At 30.5% G+C, this 24,171-nt stretch overlaps 1 protein-coding gene across 1 annotated transcript in view; it reads right to left on the minus strand.

Moving 5' to 3' along the window:
- Window positions 1-854: 854 nt before the first annotated feature.
- The window catches only part of LOC111619794 (DNA polymerase theta-like), a 34,502-nt gene continuing 11,185 nt past the window's right edge, over window positions 855-24,171 (minus strand). The window contains exons 6-15 of the mRNA XM_023361610.1: window positions 19,244-19,340; window positions 18,782-19,161; window positions 18,318-18,464; window positions 17,481-17,693; window positions 17,233-17,375; window positions 16,613-16,778; window positions 14,021-14,172; window positions 13,603-13,927; window positions 8,204-8,447; window positions 855-1,356 (exon numbers count right to left, since the gene is read on the minus strand). Of these exons, the coding sequence (XP_023217378.1) occupies window positions 855-1,356; window positions 8,204-8,447; window positions 13,603-13,927; window positions 14,021-14,172; window positions 16,613-16,778; window positions 17,233-17,375; window positions 17,481-17,693; window positions 18,318-18,464; window positions 18,782-19,161; window positions 19,244-19,340 (2,369 nt within the window). The remainder of the gene's footprint in view (window positions 1,357-8,203; window positions 8,448-13,602; window positions 13,928-14,020; window positions 14,173-16,612; window positions 16,779-17,232; window positions 17,376-17,480; window positions 17,694-18,317; window positions 18,465-18,781; window positions 19,162-19,243; window positions 19,341-24,171) is intronic.

Below are 24,171 nucleotides of genomic sequence, written 5' to 3' on the forward strand. Positions count from 1 at the left end.
GACAATGCACCATCGCATGTGTCAACATTGGTCCGAAACTACTTGGAGACACTCAACTGGAAGGTGCTACCCCATCCCGCTTATTCACCAGACTTGGCCCCTTCCGACTATCATCTCTTTTCATCGATGGGCCACGTGCTTGCTGAGAGGCACTTTGATTCTTATGAAGACGTCTGAAAATGGCTTGATGAGTGGTTTGCCTCGAAAGAGAAATTTTTTTGGCATGGTATCCACACATTGCCCGAGAGATGAAACAAATGTGTCACTAGTGAGGGAAAGTACTTTAAATAAATTTGTTTTTGCTAAGAAAAAAACGTGTGTTTTTCTGACTAAAAAATAGCGGATTTAAGCTTATACATTTATGTACTTTAAACAGTTAAAGTAGTTTTGACATGCTGGGGGCAAATCCAGCATCTCACAACTACATTAACTGTTGTGAGATGCCAATATTACCTTATACCACCTAATTGGCAATGGTTCAGTAAAAACTGCTCACTTTGTCAAAGGATGGTTCAAAAAGATATTTATTAAATGATGTCAGAACTGACACCATTTAGGATAGGATTAATGCGTCCTAACTTGCGAGATAAATTTAATACGTTTAAAAATAACAGGGCTTTAAATTTGAGAGGGGGTGTCGTAATTTTGTTGATAGGCCTGTACACATTTGAATTGACTGACATTGAGACTAATATAATGAACAAACAATGAGATTTAATAAAAATAACTAATAGAATACAGACATTTGAATAACTAAATAAACTATTCCTAAATATTTTTAATATTTGTGAGAGAGAGAGTTTACAATATTATAAATATAATACCTCTGAATATTTAATTCATTCTATGAGAGTTCATATGAGGTGGANAACATTATTATTAATTTGAATTTGTTCTTTTGCATCTTCATTTTCTTGCACTGCCATATCTGTTTTGTTGTGTTTTGTATCATAATTACATATGGACTTCTCAGCATGTGAATTTATGTTATTTTTATCTTTGTGTGTTATTAAATTATTATTATTGGATTGAGTTTCCTTTAGATCATCACTACTTATATTATTGAATGACGATATATTTTTTCCTCTATTAATGGAAATTTCTATATTGTCATTCAATAATTTTAACTTTTCATTTCTATTTGCAATTGAATCTGAATGAATAAATTTGCTATTTGGATCATTCCAATCTTTAATTTCAATCCCTAAATCTAGCTGAACAACTTGTCTTGCTTCTTCAATAATCATTTTTGCAGCTTCTTTCTCTGTCACTCCCTTTTGACCTGTGATCCATATAACATGAGCTTGATGTCTCTTTTTTAATTCATATTCTGTTTCAGATTCTTCTGGTTTAGCACTGAGATTTAATAAAAATAACTAATAGAATACAGACATTTGAATAACTAAATAAACTATTCCTAAATATTTTTAATATTTGTGAGAGAGAGAGTTTACAATATTATAAATATAATACCTCTGAATATTTAATTCATTCTATGAGAGTTCATATGAGGTGGAAGTCAGGCGACCAGCACAAAATTATAAGGATTGATGGAATGACTGATTATAGTTAATTCATGTGGAATCTGGCATGTAAACCCTTTTATACAGAAAATATTCTTTGATCAGGAATTCTTATTGTGATCATTTGACAATGAGTTGATTTAGCTCGGTATTTAGTCATCGGGTATGATGTGAACTTTTTAAGGAAGTGAATGGTTGGGAAAGGAAACTGTATTTCCTTATCCTCACTTAATTTCCCTCATAAAGTAGAAAATTGTCAAATTTAATATTGAAATAGTACATCGAAATTTAAATTAATAAAAATTAAATGAATCTTATAATCAGATTCTCACATAGTTATTACAACTGTTTAGTATTCAGTAACAGATACATGCTGCATGTCATATTGTAAATGTAATAAAATCCCACACATTGTTTTAATAAAGATATTGAATTAATGTAAATATAGATTTTTTCCTACATAAACATTGGACAAAAACATTGTATTTAGAGAGATGATAGCTCTGAAGTTCGGATGTGAAAACAAAAAATACTGTACAGATGTTTGAAAATTGAAAAAAAGAAATGTAGTGATTAATGCTGCTCAATTTTTTAAATTATAGTTTTAAAAATTACATTATATTCTCAATATAATGTAGTATTTTAACATTATATCACTTTGCAATATAATTAAAAATTTTTATTTTTAACAATGATAAAAACTTTTTCATCAATTTGTAGGAACATCACTTTAATTTTTTTTTAATTAAATGCTATCCTCCACTTAAGGTTTCAGTTTGTAAAAATGTTTTTCTTAGCAAAATAATAGCGTAAATATAAGTTTTAACAAATCTTGTTTAATTGTACTTGTAAAAAATAAAATATTTTATTATCTGCCTATATTTTGATAAAGTAAAAACTTGTGAAGGTTTGTCAACAAACAAACAATGAAATTTCAACATTTTGAATGTTGAATAATTAAAAATATAATCTAGATTATATTTAAATCTAGACTGATCTGAATTGTATACCTATATATACTTTTCTTGTTTAATAAGAAACATTAATGTTTTATAATTTCTTGATTAGGATGTGACATTTGTTGTAATAACATAACTAATTATAGTAGATTTCTTCAATTAAAAATCAATTCCTAATTACTTCACAAAATTAACACATACAAAAATATAATGTATTTCATATTTTTGTAATTCATAAAGTTATAACTTTTTAAATTTCATAATATGTGGCATTTTAGATCTTTTCTTTTTATACATTGAATTATTTATTTATATAGGACGATCTATAGTATTAGATAATGGAAAATCTGCCGATGAACTTTTAGGATTTGAAGCAGCAGTTGCTGCACTGGGTAAGTTATTTTCAAATTTTTAATTACTTAAAAAAATTTTTTTTAATTAATGATAACTCACAAAAACATTAATTAATTACTTTGTGAATTTGTTGGGCTGCAATATGAAAAAATTGTAGACCTATAAATTCCCACTGTTGTTTGTCCGTCTTTCCTTAATCTTGAGAACAGAATTAAACAGATGAAAGACAAGATCAGATGTGGAAACTTTAGAGACAGGAGGCCCAAATTATCTATATAAGAACTTTTGATGCAAACCAGAAATCACATTATTTTAGTTAAAAAATTTTTCCTCAAAAGGTGTTATATAGATGACTGGCAAGACTCTATTGTTAAAGGAAAAGTATGATGTATGTACAGGGACAAGTCAGTACTGATTTGAGGCAGAGAGAATATATTTTAAATTAAATAAGTTAAAAATAGGATTAAAATTTGCAGCTCANTATAATTTAAATTAAAATTAAAGACAAAGTCTACCCAAAAGGGACCACCATTTATTTCTTGTGTCCCAGACTACACATTCACATTGACAGACCTTTCTTTTTAGGCTACAAAGTTTACAAAAGAAAAATTGAAATGTATTGTCACCAGGGGAAGTTTCCAAAATCTGCATTTTCCAGTGCTTGTTCCAGTAGATAAAAGCAGAAACACCCCATAGGATGGATGAAAAGCAAGATGTCTGTATATCACCAGTTCTTTTTTAGAAATTTTATAATTTTAATTGGATATATTTGTGTTTTTTAAAGGACTTTTTTAAAATTCTGGCAGCATGTAGCCTAAAAAGAAAGGTCTGTTGCCATGAATGTGTAGTCTGGAATACAAGAAATAAATGGTGCACCCTTTTGGGCAGACTTTGTCTTTAATTTTAATAATAATAATCTCCATTGGACGAAAAAATTTACAAAACATTATAACTTGTTGATCTAGTTTATCAATCTACATCTACATCTATATCTATATCTACAGTATGTATAAATAAAAATGGACGTGTTTGTGCCTATACGTCACTCTGCAGCCAAAACTACACATCACAGATGAATGGTGTTTGTGTGTGGTAGTAGCACCAAGTCTCCCATCGTGCACTATGATGGTTTGTGCCTCGATAGCTATAAGGGTGTAAGAGATATGGGGTTTGAAAGTGGTTGATTTCAAGAATGTGTGATGCTTCAATGAGAATGTTCCAGTTTTTTCTAGAAAGTTCCAGAACCTAGAGGTGAAATTTGGTACACAGTTAGGGTACATCATAAAAACACACACTAAGAAGGGATTTTTTTGAAATTCCCCCATGGGGAGAGGGAGAGCATTAAGGCTTAACCTGAAAAACGGCTTCTACTATATTATTTTAGATGTGATTTTTTGTTTTTAACTGCGTTTTAGTAGGGTACGTCATGAAAACGCATACTAAGAAGAGATTTTTCAAAATTCCCTCGCAGGGGGAGAGGGAGAGCATTAAGACTTAACCTGAAAAACGGCTTCTACTATACTATTTTAGATGTGATTTTTTGTTTTTAACTGCGTTTTAGTAGGGTACGTCATGAAAACGCATACTAAGAAGAGATTTTTCAAAATTCCCTCGCAGGGGGAGAGGGAGAGCATTAAGACTTAACCTGAAAAACGGCTTCTACTATACTATTTTAGATGTGATTTTTTGTTTTTAACTGCGTTTTAGTAGGGTACGTCATGAAAACGCATACTAAGAAGAGATTTTTCAAAATTCCCTCGCAGGGGGAGAAGGAGAGCATTAAGACTTAACCTGAAGAACGGCTTTTACTGTACTATTTTAGATGAGATTTTTTTCGTTTTTAATTATGTTTAGTCTTCATTGAGTACTTAAAGGTATTAAATTCATAATATTTCAGACATTGTTATAAATATTTTTATATATTTCAATTTTTTAACCAAATGTTTGAATCGTTTTAAATTCAAATTTCTTTTTGCATATTGGTTTGATTATAGAATGATTGTAAACGTTCCAGAAAATTTATCAAATTAAAAACAGTTCATTTGATTCTCAGTGGTAGGTGTTATATAACAATTACTATGGTTGTTGAAATATTGAATGTAAATAGGGTTTACTTGCAAAATCTGTGCGAGCGAAGCCACAGGTAACAGCTAGTATAACATAAAACATAAATCTTGATGATAATGCAAAAGCCTATTTTGAAACAAAAATTTCTGAAAATATCAGATAGTTTCAAGTTTTTTAATAAAGTAAACAATTTTATTTTTTGTTATTACTTATCATTCATATGTATTGAATTTCTATGCCTTAACCATTTTTTTACTGTTGTACCAGAAAAAAAAATTAAAATTTTTAAAAATAAAATATTTATTAGTGATGCAACGAATAGTATATTCGGCCTCAGGCCAAATACCGAATATTCGGCCAAACTATTTGGCTTGATTAACGCACGTACGAAAATTGGCAAGGATCACGCACCCATCTCTCTATTGACCCGCTGTCACTACACTTCACCAATCGCATTAATTCTTGACAGTTGTAGCGGACAGACACAGGCGTCATGGCAGTATGTAATAAATAATGATATCAAATGTGGATAACAACGAAATGACCTACATGTATAAATAACGGAAAAAGAACAGAGAAGGACCGCAAAATGAAAATGTGAAAATAAATATGAAATTGAGTTGATAACATAATCGAACAAGTCGAAGCAGTTTATTGGTGCGAAATTCGCCGCTGTCAATGCCAAATAATTGTTCTCATAGATTTCGGAAACTAAATTCTTGTAATGAAAGTCACTTAGAATGCATGAGCGAAAGCCTGGGGCCATTCAGGCACCAAGCTGTCTGGAACTTCAGTTATGATAAATAATTTTCTACGATGAAACAAAAAAGTTAATTTAATTTTCAAGTTTATAATAAGAGATGATGTCATAAAAATGCTTTACAGATCATTAAATATTTTTTTTTCATGTTTTTATTTACCTGAGTTTCTATCTAATGTGCCCATGCAGTAAAAATTTTCATACAAATTTTTTTCCCTTTTCACTCCTTTAGGGTTGAATTTCATAAAATCTTTTATTAGCACACCTAAACTATACAAAAGGAACACACCCTCAAATTTTTAAGATTTTAGCACCAGTAGTTTTGGCTCTGCATTAATTATCCTATCAGGACTTGTTCTTTTATATACAAGTACTAGCTGTTACCCGCGACTTCGCCCACGTAGGTTTTGCAAGCAAACCCCATTTATATTCAGTATTTCAACACCCATAGTAATTGTTATATAACACCTACCGCTGAGAATGATGAGAATTGCCTAGAATCAAACAAACTATTTTCAATTTGATCAATTTTCTTGAACGTTTACAATCGTTCTATAATTTAAAACGGTTCGAACATTTGGTTAAAAAATCGAAATATATAAAAATATTTATAACAATGTCTAAAATGTTATTAATTTAATACACTTAAGTACTTAATGAAGACTAAACATAACAAAAAAATTGCATCTAAAATAGTACAGTAGAAGACATTTTTCCAGTTAAGACTTAATCCTCTCCCTCTCCCCCTGCGAGGGAATTTCGAAAAATCCCTTCTTAGTGAGCGTTTTCATGACGTACCCTAACTGTGTACCAAATTTCACCTCTTTAGGTTCAACGGTTTGCTCTGGGTGATGATGAATCAGTGAGTGAATAAGTCAGTGAGTCAGGACAAGCAATTTTATATATATATGTTACCGCTAAAGCTCGAAAGCCATTAATGTGTGCATTATCTAGCTAATTTGCAGATTAACTAGGGTGATCCGTTAAAGTTGCGAAAATTGTTCCATTTCTCAAATTACCTAGGTAATGTGCAGAGTATCTAGGTAATCTGCACATTACCTACTAGGCACTTGGTAAAGTGAAAATAAGATCTTTGCTGGAACAACAGCAACGTTTCTGTACACTTAAATTAACATAATGTCGTTTATTTAATTTTCAATATCTAAAGAATCAAGTTAATACAATCAAACAATCCACAAATTAGTTAATAGAATTAATCATCAATCAAGTAAAAAACTGTAATACAAAAAATCAAACAATTTAAAATATTATTACAATTAGGGAAATGGGGGATTATATAGATTACCACCTATGGAATTTCGGAACTTTGAGTATATATCTGAACTGAGGGGACTGAGATGAGTTCAACGATACCCTACTTTTGGATCAGAGACAAAAAATAAGAAAGTTATCATACTTTTTCTGGCGATCGCATGATAAAATTGTGCGTTAATGTTACCTTTGGTGACTAAAATGGCGGCTCATCTCTGATTCCAGCAAACCGAAGAAAGGAAACGAAGAATAATTTGGTTGGTAATAATTATGGTAATTTATTAGAATACGTTAGAATGTGTGTCCCCACTGTTTTGTTTCTTCTGTTTGCTGGAATCAAAGACGAGCTGCCATTTTAGTCGCGAAAGGTAACATTAACCAATTGTGGTTACTTATTAGTGCAGTCTAAAGATTGGTGACACTTTGAATTACATAGCAATTGGTTTTTCTGACAGGCACACCTATTTGTGGTACATTTATTTGTGGCACATTTATTTGTGGCAAAGATCTTATTTTCACTTTACTGAGCGCCTAGCAGATTACCTAGATACTCTGCACATTACCTAGGTAATTTGAGAAATGGAACAATTTTCGCAACTTTAACGAATCACCCTAGTTAATCTGCAAATTAGCTAGATAATGTACACATTAATGGCTTTCGAGCTTTAGCGGTAACATATATATGAGTATATAGATGACTAAACTACATAATAAGTAGGTAGTTTTCATTTAATTTGTTACCTTAAAAAATAACTTAGTTATATTACTTTTCCTTTGATCTTTTACATAAATAAGCAAAAAAATTACACTTTCTCAAACTTGAAATGTATTTGTTCAATACATTAAGAGGGCGTACTCACACTCGCTTGAAATGTATGTTCAGCATTAATAAAAGTTACCAAAATGATTAATTTACTGTGTTTTTGTTATTTCTTACTCCTTTTTTAAGTATTCGGTATTCAGCTGAATAGTAACCGAATATTCCTTGCATCACTAATATTTATCTTTTTATTTTTTCTCTATCAAATGTGATTGATATCCCAAATTATTCTGGATAATTTTGGATATTAAAGATTACTTTTAACAATCACCACTCTACTGTACTAGAAAATTTTTAAACTGACAGATATTCAAATAAGCATATATCAAACTTTATAACACTAAAGAGCTGTAATATTTGCAATTTTAATAAATTTATATTTCTTAAAATAATTATTTCCCAATATTTAAATATACCAAATCAAATAAAAGTAACTTTTAAAAATTACCTTTGAAAAGGAACTGAATTTTTTAAAATCATCTCAATTTCATTAACATTTGCAGTAGCAAGTGATGACACAGATTCAAAACCAGAATCAAAAAAAGCACGTGCTCTGTTAGCATTTAATGAATTTAATCGAACGAGATCACACAATTCATGCTGAATACCAAAATGAAGTCGCTTTTGGAATTGTTTAATAAGTAATTCCATGTTTGTCCATCCCAAGCGATTGCAAAAAATTGTAACCATACCTATAAAAAAAAATGCAGAATAAAAAGTTAAATTTCATTAAAATATTTTCATATAATTCAAACAAATCATTTATTATTTTATAATTTATATTTGTAATATAATATAAAAGTCTTTTATACAATAAAAAAAAATTCAATGTTAAAGTGTATATATGATCTTATCTTTGTACAATTTTGAATATAGTGTAAAGTATAATACCATCAAAATTATGTCAAGTAGAGTTAAATTTTTCAAATTTAATCTATTCTTCATATTGAATTTGTACTAAAAAATTACTATTTATACAGTGAGCAGCAACAAAATTTTTTATTTAACTCTACAACTGTTTGCACAAAAAACTTTATTTAGCCTCTTGTTTTTTATTTCAATTCCTTTAGTAAAAAATAAATATATTTTCATTTATTAATTAGAAACATTTTATAACAAAACTTTTCTCTATGAAGATTCTAAATTTCAACCTGTGTATTCAATGTGATATAACTACTTTAGATATAAAAATTAACTTCATTATGTTTAATGAATAATTTTTTTAATTAAAATAAATTACAAAATCTGTCATGGTAATATCGTGTAAGAACACGATTGATCAATTTGAAGTGGCAATGCATGCATCTCAAGAAAGAAATGATTGGCAAAAACATCACACCACGTGGCAGACCTGGAATAGAGCTGAGACCAGCAAAACTGCTGATCGGTCAGCTTCTTGATGAACAAGTTTAGGAAATACAAACTAAGTGAACTTTTCATTGTGTTCTTGGCATGCCAGAATGAATGCAAATTGTAAACAGTTGTAATTTTTAACTTTACCAGTACAGTCGACGTAGATTTGGGTTTCATACAGTATTGGAGGACGACTTTGGAAGTGGAAAAGACCCTCATCAGGAAGACTGAACTATGACACAAGTGAACTCAGGATCCAAGAACACGATGAGGCAGAGATACAGCAAGCTATGGAGAATCGTTGGCAGTCATAGATGACCCAGGTACCTTTTTGCACAGAGATGCCAAAACATGTGAAATCTTGGGATTGGGTTAGGAATGGGCTGGGTGTATTGAGGATCAGTTGCAAAGCAAAGGTAAACGGACCTTCGGGGACAGAGTAAACTTGACGAGGAACAAATCATGAGATGTGGTCAAACTCGCAAAATCCAAGTTAGAGTGGGAAAAGATGTATTACAAGTCTCAAAACTCTGCAGATCAAAGGACCAAGGAAAACTGTGATGATCAGGCACGAGGCAAAGGTAATTGGACCTTCGGGGACAAAAACTTGATGAGGAACCAACCACTAAGTGAACTTGAAGTGTTAAGGCTGTGAGGCCAAGATCTTGAGGAGAGAGAGGGAAAAGACAGAGATCAAGTTAGAGCAGGAAAAACTGTATTACATGACTCAGAAACCTGAGGACGGGATCACTGGGGAAATTTTACATGATCCAATGTAAAAGGAATGACAGACACAGCTGGAAAAAGAGAAAGTGCCTTCTTGGGGCCGGGCAGAGACTCACAAGTTTCCAGTAAAACGAAGAGGGCAGATGGTACCGGGTGCAGTAGTGAGGAAATCCGGTGTATGAGTAATGAGACCAGACAGCTGCACTCATTGCTACGGAAAAGCCTAGGCTCAAGACAGCAAGGAAAAGTGCATAATAAGACACAGAACTCTATGAATCAAAACACCAACAGAATCATGCACAGGGAGTTTGAGGGACACTGCCCAGATCATGGGAAGGAGGGAAAATGCCTTCTTGGTCCTGCATGAATGAGTTTGTTCTGGAAACCCACGAGGTACCAGATAAGCCATTAGAGCAGAGTATACTAAGCATGGTGACAGAGATGTTTGGGGAAGCAAGTAATGAGGCTAGACATGAGCCACTCATTACTAAGGGAAAGGAGATAGAAGCAAGAGACAGCTTGACAATGAGGGCGAGAGTAGACAACTGACCCTCAACACAAGAACCTGGAAAAATAAGGGAAATGACTAGGTTAGTCGAACACATTGAAGCAGTCAGTAAGTGAGATTGCGACAGAACAGGCAGACTCAAAACAAAAGCAGTATGTGACCCAAGGAGTTTAATGTAGGAGATACGGTTCTAGTTAGGAAGATGCATCGTGATAATAAATTGGATGATTGCTGGGAGAGATCCGTCACGATAGAAAAAGGGGAGTGCGAATGTGGTTATGAGGTGAGGTTAGAAGATGAAGGGACGAAGTAGATAGGCTTCAGAAATACCATAACCAAGCCTATGGCTTCAGGGTAATATCAGCTCCAGGGAGATAATAGAGGCTTCTGCGATACAGAGGTCAAATGACCAAGAGTGGGAAAATGCGGAAATTAGCGAAGTTCCACTAGGTCTCCTGTCTGCTGCAAGGGATTACTCTTGTAATACTTCAAAGGAGTATCATTCGAGGATTAGGTCGGCTGGGGTCTTCAAACAATGGGTGGATGTTGCCTTGACATCCATCCCAATACAGGTATACCTCGAGTTATGTTGTTTTCAATTATACATTGTTTGTCAAAAAATATATGGAAAAATAAAAATCAAGTTTAAGTCATTATATTCAACTTTACATCTGTCCACCACAAATATTGAAGTCATAATATCACCAGAAAAGCATTAAAGCACATAAAATCATATTAAAATATGTACATTTACAGTAAATGTTAATACAATTATCATAAATCCTAGAGAATGAAACATGAAAACATCTGTGTTTCTGTGTTGTCATCTTATTTAGCAGTCTTTAAGTGCTCAATATTGGTATTTTCCATGGTAGCTCCAATATCTACCATTTGGCGTTGTTGTCAGCGCCACTCGATATTGGTAAATTTAATATAAATTAGTTTATTTTCTACTGTCGCAAGATAATTTTAATGACTGTATTTGTTATTTAACCTTACAAAATCATTTTATTTTATAATGTCTTAGAGCAAACCACATTCACAAATAAAGAGTCTGCAATGTACTGTAAACATCACTAAATTGTAAACATGTACTGTACAGTACATTTACAAGTATATACTGTACCTACATGAATTCGTAAATTTAGATTACTTTTTTCTGTACTATATTAAAAACTAAAATTTATTTGTTTATAAGCCTAAAATAGATTCTTATTAACCATATACAAGTTCAAGTTCAAGTTCTTTATTGCCGTACAAAGGTACAAGCCCGGTACTGCATAAGCACAACTGGTATTAACCATATACAGTTGACCCCCTGTAACATTGTTGATTTTTCCGTTTTATATGAATTCCATGCTGTACGAATCACTTAGATTTTACAAATAGGTGAGCCATTCACAACCGGCACATATATTTGTAAATTTCCCAGAGAATCAGAAGCCTCCTCGTCGGGAATGCAGACGGAAGGGCGAATTCAGTTAGCCAAAATCTTCCGACAATGAGTAGACACAGCCTTAGTAATAGGCCCAGTTGTTAAAAAAAAAAAAAGGCTGTGACAAGGCACAGAAATCTTATTGCATGTGCGGTCGCTAAAAAGGGGTCTGGACAACAGACAGATGCAGCCTTGATACCTGTCCCTGTAATCCAATGGGAGGAAGGCAGCGAGGAACCGAGGAGACCCCAGATCATGACATGCACAGCCATTTTTAAGTTAAAACAGATGGCATATGCGCTGTTTTCGTTAGGAGATCATAAGGCTTGGCCGATACAAGATAACGGGACACAGGTGAGAAGGATATTACAGGCCCGGAAACTGATGGCTATGGGTCATGGCCAGACTCAGGGTAGGAAACCAAAATCTTTTGAGAAAGTAGGCGGAGAGACAATTGATGACTGTTGAAAGGAAAGAAGGAAGTGCTGATGACACCGTGGGTGCCCTCCTCAGGAGAGGGTTGGCGAAGCCCAGTCTCGCAGAACGAGAGGGCAGGACATGAGCACAAGGAGACATGGCATCTCTGTGCATAAATGGGAATTGTCCTCCCGGGAGTTCCAGAAAGAAGTTGGATCAGTTCGTGTGTATTTAACATTCTGTACTTTATGGTGTTGTGATTGTAAGACATTGGGTATCAAACAGGCTCAAGTGAGATCAGTTTGATCCTCGGTTGGGGAGGTGTCATGATGATAATGTGTAAGAACATGATTGGTCAATTTGAACTGGCAATGCATGCATCTCAAGGAAAAGATGGTTGGCAAAAGCATCACACCATGTGACAGACCTGGAATAGAACTGAGATCAGCAAAACTGCTGATTGGTTGGCTGTCGATGATTATATAAAGTCGATGTGGAAGTGGAAAATTTGAGTTTGGATCTGTCTTGCTGACTGAGTTCTACAATAGCCAAAGAAAGTGTTACTGCTAGCCAACTGCTTGTCGGTCATAAGATGTCTTCTTGAAGAACAAGTTCAAGAAATACGAACTAAGTGAACTTTTTGTTGTGTTATTGGCATGCTAGAACGGATGCCAATTGTAAACAGTTGTAATTTTTAACTTTACTAAATCTATAATAAAACATATTCAAATATAATATTTGAAAAGAATATATTAAAAATAAATTTTTTCTATGACTGAAATAATATAAAACATTTAAAACCATTAACATATATTTTCATTAATTAACTGGGTAATGTGAAACAATTTAATCATTGTCAAACATTAAATATTTAGGAAATTATATCTATACAGTAGAGCGTCGCTTATCCGAATCAATTGGGGATAACTTATTTTTCAGATAACGAATCATGTACGAAAAAATATATTAATTTATCCCTTGTTGAAATTTCTCTCTGTTGCGTGTCACTTTGCGTTGAATTTTCGTCGATGTTAAGCCTAACGAAGACTATTGTATTGTTAAAAATTATTTTTTTATTTTGTACAAACAAAATACATTTATTGAAAAATATAAAAACATTAAAAAATTATACTTCAGATGTTAATTTAGTATCAAAAACATAAAATATTTGAGTAGCCCGAGAAATAGCTGAAGATTGCAGCGCCACAGCACTAGTGAAAATTTAAATTTGCCGACTGGAATGCTTTCGGATAATGGACGTTTCGGATAACCAGCTTTCGGATAAATGACGCTCTACTGTATTAAAAATTAATTATATAATTCTAATAAACAAAATTATTATTATTTACTAAGTTATTTAAATACATTTAAAATTAGTATTCAAAATTTATAACAAATATGTATTTACCTGCAAATGTTGAAGCATTTTGTTGAAAAGACTGTAGCATTCCACGTGGAAAATCATATTTATTTGCAACAGTGGCAATAGGTATTTCATTAATTAAATCATTTAATGCTAATGCAACATAAAAACGCTGATGAATAGCTAATTTCTGAGCTTGATAAGATGATTTATTAAAATATTGTCCCGTCACTGCTATTGCAATAAATCGTTCTTCAACTCCAACTAGTTCACCAACTTTTTTCATGTCTTCAGATAAATGTTCCCACAAATTCAGATAATGTAACCAATCTTTAATATGGACTTGATCACTGAGAAATGGTGGTGTCACCTAAGATAATGAAATTATTTTAAATTACTGTACTATAAGATGTAAAATAACTTATAAAATCATTTTAATACAATAGATATTTATGAACTTTACTTGGTATAATAAATGGAGTTCATTTTCTAACACAAAACATTTTCTAGCTTGTTGCAACTCTTTTAAAACACGTAGACTTTCATCTGGTGACATGGAAGATGCTAACACTGCTTGTCCTAATTTTGTAGGTTTGTATACCTTTTTTGTTTCATCTGTAAAAATATGAAATATAATAAATAAATAAAAAACCAAGAACAATAAATAAATTTATTAATAATTATTAACTTTTTCACACAAAAATTAATTATAATCAAACTTATTGGTTTTAAAAAATCCAATTTATTATAAATAACAGAAATTCTCCCATCAAGCATGATGGAATACTTTTTATGAGAAAGTAGAGATTGAAGAATTGAGAAAAGCTTCAAGTCAAACTTAATGCGATGCTGTTTCTGCAGCCCTTGACAAAGCTATTCTTACTTGATGTTGTTCAAGTCGGACTTCATGACCTTCATGGTCTTGGTTGTTCTTATTCTTTTAAATCTAGAATTTTACTCTTATGCTTTCCCCCTAGGCATTTTTTTTTCAGACAAAATAAAAGTCTTTTTAATTCTACATTGATAAAACAAAGATAAATTGTACGTACTATAGCCTACATTAATTAGATGAGCAATAAAACTTTCTAAATAACAGGCTCGTTAGATTGTTACTTCTGATTAGCTATATAGAATGTCACATAGTCACTATGGAAAGCATTTTTAAAAAAATTTCTTATAGAAGTGACATGATGTGGCTATTATTTTTAAAGTTTAAATTTAATGAAGCAAGTTTAAAATATGCCATTTACCAAAATATTTAAAAATGCAACTTAACGGAAATTTCTTTGTCAAGCATGAACATCACATGGTCACTGATGTCACTGCAACAATAGTGCAATCACCCATCCAAAATCGATAAAGCATTTATTTTATAGCTACTATTTCTGCAAAATAAGTATACTATACTTTCAATCAGAACATAAGATGATTATAACAAAAATTTAATCTGGATTGAATAAAAATTACAGGAGTTATAAGGCATTAACACACAGACAATGACTTTTATATTGATAATAATACAGTAATACCCTGAACTTACGCAATAGGTGGGACCGAGTGATAACCGCGTAAGTCGAATTCGCATAAGTCAGGGTATAATTTCGCAATTTGTGTAAAATCCAAGTCGGATGTATGTAAGCTAATAAATGTTCTCGTTAATCTTATCTCGTCTTTTGATTCGTTCACGGTTACAAGAAATCACCACATAGTCTCTCAAGTCTCCATAGATATAACAAATACAGAAATAAATAACACAAAATAAATTGTAGCTATGCGTCGATTCCGCACGACATGTCCAAACATGTAAGTTGAACAATAGTGTGGGGGGAGTGAGTAATTGAGAGTTGCGTGGCACTCAAACAAAAGACGAATTGACGAGATTTGAAAATCGCATAACTCTGGGTTTGCGTAAGTTGAGGTATTACTGTATAAAAATGCCTTTTCCTTGATTAGATTTTACAATAGTTAATATTTTTAAAAACATATTAATAACACACCAGAAAATTATTTGATTTTCTAAATCTGTTCATATATGCTGCTAGTTGATAGAGATATAACAATAGATAGAGGAAAAGGTGGTATTATGGAACCACCCCATTTCGAACTAATAATAAAGGCTAACTGTAGCAGATTGTGGCTGAACTGAACTAGGCAGACATCCATAGCAAGGGGAAAACCCGTTTTACTTCAGTTAAACGGTTGTCCATATTTAATCAGCAAATTTGTTTTTTTCAAAATTCGCAAGTTTTGAATGCTAAGTGAATTTAATTATTTTTAAAATATAAATCGTGTAGTTATAGGTTCACTGGTGCATGTATTCCGTTCCAGAGACTTAGGGGTACATGTTAATCTGTGTGATGTTCACGTTTTTTAAATTTTGGTCTTGACAGACATAAGTTAATTCAAGATGGCAATGTGTAAAATATGGATCCCATTGATGCTTTTACAGTAATATGGAACTCAACTCCTCCGAACTCTCTCTTTGCAAGCAGACATTCGTCCGGAGCAATTTGTGAAAAAGACACTAGGTAGAAAGTCAATTCTTCCTGAGAATATCGAAAAAGAGCTGCTGGAATATATATTGTTGATGAAGGTCATATTTTTCTATTATAAAAGCATTTTTGCAATAAAATACATTGGAGTATAAAATTTTGTAATTATTTAACATTTTTTTTGTACTTTCCTATTTGTTTTTGGCTACATTAAAGCATTTTTTGAAAATATACAGTAAGGTTCCATATTACAACCCGATTTTCTCTAAGCCTACTTTCTGACTTTTTATACAAAAGTCTTCAAAAACCATACTTATAGTTAAACTAGCGAAAAATCCAACTAGAAACATTTAGTTTAATAGTTACCAGTACTTTTCGCACAAAAAAAAATGTGGGTGTAGTTATGATACCTTGTTTACAATTCACTAAAATGTAATTGGGGTTCCATAATACCACCTTCTCCTCTAATATTTACATAAAAAATAATATAAAATAATGTATAAAATGAATTTAACATTATATTTTTATTTTATTTTTTTGAATAAAAAGAATTAAAAATTTACCTTCTTCAGAATTTTGTAAATGAATGAATTCATTTTCAACTAGATATTTTAAAGAGTGATCAATAACATTTTGCATTTTATTTTCAGTTTGAGAAACAGCTGCTAATGTACAAGAACTGTACAATTCAACTTCTTCAGGTGTTGATGCTATACCACTAGCAATTATCTAGAAGAAATTAATGATACTAATTTTAAAAAGTATAACGAATCAATAAGTTAATAATATATGAGATTTTCAGAAAAGAGTTTCTAATGTTTACTCTTCTCAATTATTATGTCATTAAGATTTTTTGTTATATATAAATTTATGTGCATAAAAATATAAAAACATAACTATTACCATTGTCATCTATTTAATTAAGCAAAATTTAAATGTATATGTTTTAAAAAAATAATAATTTTTGTAATTATTATAATAATAATAATAATAATAATAATTTTGAATTTACAAAGTTGAGTTGAAACATTTCAACATAATAATAATAATTTTGTACTTATTATTATGTTGAAATGTTTGTAAATTCCTTGTAAATTCAAATGATTGATAGAATTTCCTAAAATATTTTGAGAAACTTAGCTCATTCAAGAANATATTAAAGTATTATAAATTTAAAATTTACCTCTAAAATTGCTCGTTTCACACTATTACTTAGAATGAAATCACCAAATCCTACAAGACAAGATTGTATAGGTGGAATACTTGATTTAATTAACATGTTTGCTTGAAAACTCTCAGTCTCCTTACAAATTAACAAACTTTCACCTATGATTTACAATAAAAAAAATAATAAAGAAAATTGGTTATCTGTTTAAATCAATCAATTACTTTCTTATATATAAATACTAATTTTAGCAATATGATAATTACCTTCTGTATCTTTGCCTTTTCTTCCTGCTCTTCCAGCCATTTGTTTGTAGGTGAGAACATCAATAACTGAACCACAAAACATGGGTGATCTAATAATAACACGTCTAGCTGGAAGATTGACACCTGAAGATAAAGTGGAAGTAGCAACAAGTACTCTAATAAAACCTTGTTTAAAAGCTCCTTCAATTATATCCCTTTCATCAAATGTAAGTCCTAGAAATTAAATATAATATAAAAACTGATTCACTTCATATCCAATCCTACAGAAATGAGTAAAATAAATATAATTTTATGTACAAATTAAGTGGAAGAGTTAGAATAAAATCTTTAAAAAGAATTCTTACATTTCCTTTATGAATTTTAATAAGAGCATTAATGTATAATGTTTTACTGTAATGTATTAACATTTTCTATTTCCATTCCTTTAATCAATATTTATGAAATGATCAGAGAAAATGAAAAGTTTATTCATGAATGCATTAGTAAAAAATAAATTTATTTTACTTATGAGTTACATCTAATGAATAAAGAGAATAATATGGAAAATACAGTTTAATTCAAAAAATTTCTTAATCTGGTGCAATTAATAACTGCTATATTATTAATAAACTTTAAAATAAAATATTAAAATATCTTGATAAAAAATTTTTTTCCAAATAATTACATTTAATAATGTATTATTCAAAGTTCCCCTTTTTTTATTACAAAATATTTTATTATTCTAATTAATATATCATTAATTTGAATAAAAATAATATTTTACTTTATAAGAAAAAAGCAATAAAAATAGTTTAAAATTTTAATATCTTATAATAATAAAATTCATATTTTCCTTACCTGCATGATGAAATGCAACTCCAAATTTAATTGTGTTTAACAATGTATTATCCAAACCTGCTGGACATCTTTGTAATTGTTCTAAAACATCAGATAAATCATTACTGTTTAACTGCTCTCTTAAACGAATGCCCATCAATGTTGATTCTATTAAAAAATAAGAAACTTTAATAAAATATATTCATTAATTTTTAAATTAAAGTGAAACATTATAAATAAATTTTAATAGTATAAATTATAAAATTTAAAATTAATATATAGGTGCATCCAATACAATTCACAGAAAATATTCTATATTACTATTCTTTCTTATAACCGCATATAAAAATATATTAATAATTACACATGTCTCATGCCATTTTATTTATTTATTTTTAATAAATTCTTAATAAGTGATTAGCTAATTTTACCAGAAAAAAATATTTACAGATTAGTAAAATCTTCAATATATAAAATATATATACCTTCAGAGTCATTTTCAATCCTAGTTTGAAAGTTTCCTAATCTGAAGATTTCCTTTGCTATATTTTCTGCAAGCTTCTCACACCAAATTTTAGAGGGGCAAAATATTAAAACAGAATGACCATTCACAACAGTTTCTATTGACAGATATATTGTATGATCAGCATCATTTTGAAAAGAAATTGGCAGAGAATTTAAACAACGAATCTCTTTGAGAGTTGAACAATCGTATATTGTTGAACCTATTTTAATTAATTCATGCAGAGGAACAGGTCTGAAGTCAGTAGTATAAAGATCTGCTTCCAACCAGTGTGCTAAAATTTCTAAATTAGGAAGTGTAGCACTCATCCCAATAATTTGTATTTTATTATTAAGATGATGCCTTTAATAAAAGATTCATTAATCAAATTAAGTAAAAATCTAATCTTTTTATAATTATGTTTATTAATATTGTATGATCTTACTTTTTACTTATATATAAAATTTTAGTTAACAGTAATTCCAATAAATAACCTCTGTGCGAATCACCCAGCATATGCAGTTCATCTACAACTAAAATACCTGCAAATAAAAAATTATTTTATTATTATAACACTTTACAAAAAATACTTATAATCTACATATACAAGAACAGGTCAACTGCTATCTAAACTTCAGTAATGGCAATTGAACTGTGTGTTACATAATCCCAATTTATGTTTTATTCTCTAAGTACTACCTCTCAACACACTGACACTTCTCCCATCATTTTGACAATAATGATATGCCTGCATAATAGAATAGTATTTGATGTCTGAGCCACTGCATGACAAACACTCTAACTTCAGAGAGTTCTTCATGCAATGGTTCTTGTCTCCTAAGGCTTCCTTTAAAAGACCAAATAGTGATAATTGAATGATGACAGATCTGAACTGTATGCTGGGTGATCCAGAATTTCCTAATCAAAAATCATATTCACCATGGGCAGGACCATATTCTGACATCAGTCAAAATACTTTGATTCTGTGGACAGGGACCACTGTTGCCAAAACACAGGGAGAAGTTTGAATGTGTGTAAGGAAAAAAAAGCATATATTGGAACTATGTAACAAACAGTTCCATTGTCATTACTGAAATTCCAAATAAAAGTTGAACTGCCCTTATATGTACAGGATGGGCCAAAAGTCCCCAAACTCTGATTTCAAAAAATTGTGGTGAAATTTTTAATGCAAATAAAAAAGTTTTACATATCTTAGCTGTATTTCCCAATTCCTTTGAAAACACTGTCACAGAAGATGATGAAATGTCCTTGCAGGAGCAAGCACAAATGCATGCAGAAACACATGTTTGTAGCCACATATTTTAAAATGACCAGAGATGTGATTTATGATAATGGCAATGTTCCTTTTCAAGGACTGCAACTTTTGGATTATTGCTATATGTTCATTACTTTATATAACCTCAAAGGAAGAAATCAGATGATGACAAATTGGGAGATATTGCAGGAAATCTATCTATGCATTGTGCTTATGATTTCATTTTAAAATACACCTCCAAAAAGAAAATAAAGACTTGTCAAAAAGATATGCTTATGCATGTGGGTAGCCTACACTGTTGCATTATAATGTCAGAGAGACAATAAGAAACTGTCACAGGTTGATGCATCAGTATATCTGTGCAAGGGAAGATTCTGGCATGGTTTAAAATTTGCACTTTGCATAGCTAATTTAAATGCTTAAGGGCATTGTCATTGTCCTTACATGTTCCCAAAGATGTGAGAAAGACATTGATTTTACAAATTCATAGCACAAGTTAATATTACCAATGTGAAAAATTTTTTAATATTTGAAGACAAGTTTGCCCAAATAGGGATCACCATTTTTTTCTTTTGCGTTCTAGACAGTACATTTCTGGTGACCAACCTTCCTTTCTAGGCTACTAGCCACCAGAAAGTTTTAAAAAAGTCCTTTTAAAAAACAAAAAGATTTCCAATTAAAAACACAAAGATTTTCTAAAATCAGAACTGATGTTCAAACTTGATTCCAAATATTGAAAAATAGAAAGAACCATCAGACAAAAAAATTACCAATGTGAAAAATATTAAAATCAGGATTCAGAGACTTTTGGCTTGTCTTGTTTATTTATATACACTAGTACATATGATTTACATAATATAACAAAATATAAAGACAAAATTAAACTGATTTGCTATAATATAAATAATTCATGTTAAAGAAATTTCTAATGAAAAAAATTACTTAAGTAAATCTTTATAAAATTTTAGCAAAACCAATAGCACATCATAAATTTTACATTTTATATATCTCAACATTTATTGAAAGTAAACATAAATATCAACATAGAAACATAAGAATTTTGTGCTTTTAATGTTTTTCTAGATTATATTTGATTTTTGATAAGATTTAAATTATATCATTTTCTTATATCTTGTAAAAATAGAAAATCATTAGTTGTTAACACTAGAGCTGAAAGTTTTTTCAAGCAAATATTTAACTTTACACAAAAAAACCTAAAATTAATGAGTGAGAGACAAAGTTTGATGAGAAGAAAAGAACTTAATAATGTTAGTAAGATTAAATAGATTTTAAATATTTACGATCATTATAACATAGTGCATATTTTGCTAATATTTGATTTAAATTCTATAATAATTCTACAATAATAATTTTATTTATAAACATAAAATCTAATTTCTACAACAAAATTAAATTTTCAAGAGATGATAAACAAAAACAAATAAACAATGAAATAGATAGCAAATAAATATAAATAAGAAAGCAAATATGTGGGTAGCTGGAAGCAAGGTGGATGTCTTGCCTCTTCCTCAGCAACAGTTTGGCGAAAACTGCCCACTTGTCAGTGGATGGCTTGTTTATGTTTTACAATCCTGAGGAGTCGGGATTCTTTTTGTGAAGTCGAGTGGAGGAGGAGAGAGGGGTCATCGGTAAGGCATAGGCAATAAATGAGTAAAGGACACCATTAACAAGAAAATCAAAAATTTATTGAATAACAAAAAGGACATTTACAATTACGACAATCAACATAACTTCGAGCTCTCCTAAAGAGCCCTCTCTTTCGAGTACAAGTTTAAGGGGCAAGAGAGAGTTTTACATGCTTGATATCATACCTCTTGATTATTCCCATGGAGGTTCGTATCAGTCCTTGATGTCGATGGTGCACAATTTTATAAAAATCGCATCTCAGATTCTTAGACTGCACTTAATAAAGGTAGTTCAACAATATTGCTCCTCAGTATAGTCCAACTTGTGAGACACTCCTCGGAAGGGGAGGAGGAATCAGTCTTATATCGATTCGGCCTGGAAAATTTAGTCAGGTGATGGACTGTTGTTAAAAGTAAAAATTACTTTAGCAGGTGTGGAGGTTAAAAGGTTTTCCCGGGACCATAATAAAGTAAAGAAATCGAATATAATTATAAACTTATATCTTGTAATATTAGCTGAATGATGTTTAGATGAGTGACTGTTTACATTTTTTTGAAGGAAGGTTATATTTGATCCTTTTTTCTGCCAATGTTGTTTTAATGGTTGGGTGATGTATTTATTTAAAATATGTTGAAAATTTATGAGAAAAGGGGAAATTAGTTTATTCACGGTTCGGATCTCACAAATATATAAATCTGCTTTCTCATTTAAATTTATTTGTTATTCATTCTCATTGTTTACTTGTTTGCATTGTCTTCCTATACATACATGTACTACCTATGTGCAAATATTGTATTATGCTCATAGGTATTACCTATATTGTGCACAAATGCCCAATATAGATATTTTCATTTAAAATTGTTAATCAAAATAATAAATAATATAAAAAAAGAATTATTTGTCATCATCAATCAATCTAATTAATTCAAAAATATATATTATATGTATATTGAAATATTGATTGAAAAAACATAAATAATTATATTTTTATTCAATATATTTTGTTGTCATTTATTTGAAATTTATAATTAATTATTCTGTATAATTAAAACTTAAGTGTTAGAAAATAAAATTATTTGTTTTTAATTACAAACATTTAATTCAAAAACTTCATAACAATTTATAACATAATAACAATATTGATATCACTATAAATTTTTTACATTAAAAAATTTACAAGGATGAATTCATATTTAGAAAAAATATATTTCTTGCTAGACTATACATACAAATGAGTCCAAATCCTTCTGTTGTTTCACACGCTTGTGGAGCTAGAAGACTTTTTTAACTTTTTTACATTTGATGGTGGACAAGTAGCCTAAAATAAAAGGTCAGTTCCACTGTGGATTTGTTAATGCCTCCACAAGTGTGTGAAAGGACAGAAGGACTTGGACTCATTTGTATGAATAGTCTAGCAAGAAATATTTTTTTTCTAAATATAAATTTGTTATTTTCAGTGACTGACAAACACAACTAAGCAATTAGAGGACACTGCATTTTTTAAATATAGTAACTATATTTATTGGCTAAATATATTCAACTAAATGTTTACAAGTATAAATATATTTAAATAACATGGATACTATAATTATCATTTAACTTATGAATGTCAGCCACACTAATCATAATGAGTGGGGATTCCCTATAAAGCATGAGAGTGCAATAACATATCCACTGTGCAGACAGTGGAAGGTAGTGAAAGGATACTCATTTTGCTGGTCAAACAGCAATGGCTAAGAGACAGAAAGGTCTAGAGGTAGCAGAGACGACAACCTATCTGATTTGACTAGATAACAAGACTCTGGAGACAAAGACCAATGGATGGTAACATACTAAACTTCATAAGACGGAACTATCTCTGACTGTCTGAGATTTTTCTAGGTAGATCCATAGGTTATCCAATAAACTCCATTTCTCAGCTCTTTACATCAGAAGAATGTGATCAGCTGAACAAATCCCATGAGATTTCCACTTTTACAAGATTATCTCTTCCTGCTTGTCATCCTTGATGAAGGATGCAGAGCTGTTTCTTTCATGTAATGGATTTTCTTTATTTGTCTCCCTTATGGTCATTTATTTGCAAGATTTTTAACTTTGTTTATTTGTTATCAAGTATGAGTCGTCCATTGTTTTATTTTTATTACTAAATGCATTTCATTGCTTTCTCTCCAAACTTCTTATTCATTATTTCCTATAATTTTGTTGACAGCTGTAGATTTCTCCAGACTGTCTTAACAAAATGGTTAAAGTATACTTTTTATTTAAGATGTTAATTTCAGAAAAATATTTTTTGATATTTGAATAAGTTTTTCAATAGACCAATTTCTCTTATATTTACTGACATAATTCATTATATATTTACTGATATTATAAGGAAACTTTCTGAACATTTTCTCTCAATCTAATATTCCATAAAACTGAAAAATGTTTCAGTTTTTTTATTTATCAAA

The sequence above is a fragment of the Centruroides sculpturatus genome, unplaced genomic scaffold, assembly GCF_000671375.1.
Source record: "Centruroides sculpturatus isolate CEXI.00-Female unplaced genomic scaffold, Cexi_2.0 scaffold178, whole genome shotgun sequence".
NCBI lineage: Eukaryota > Metazoa > Arthropoda > Arachnida > Scorpiones > Buthidae > Centruroides > Centruroides sculpturatus.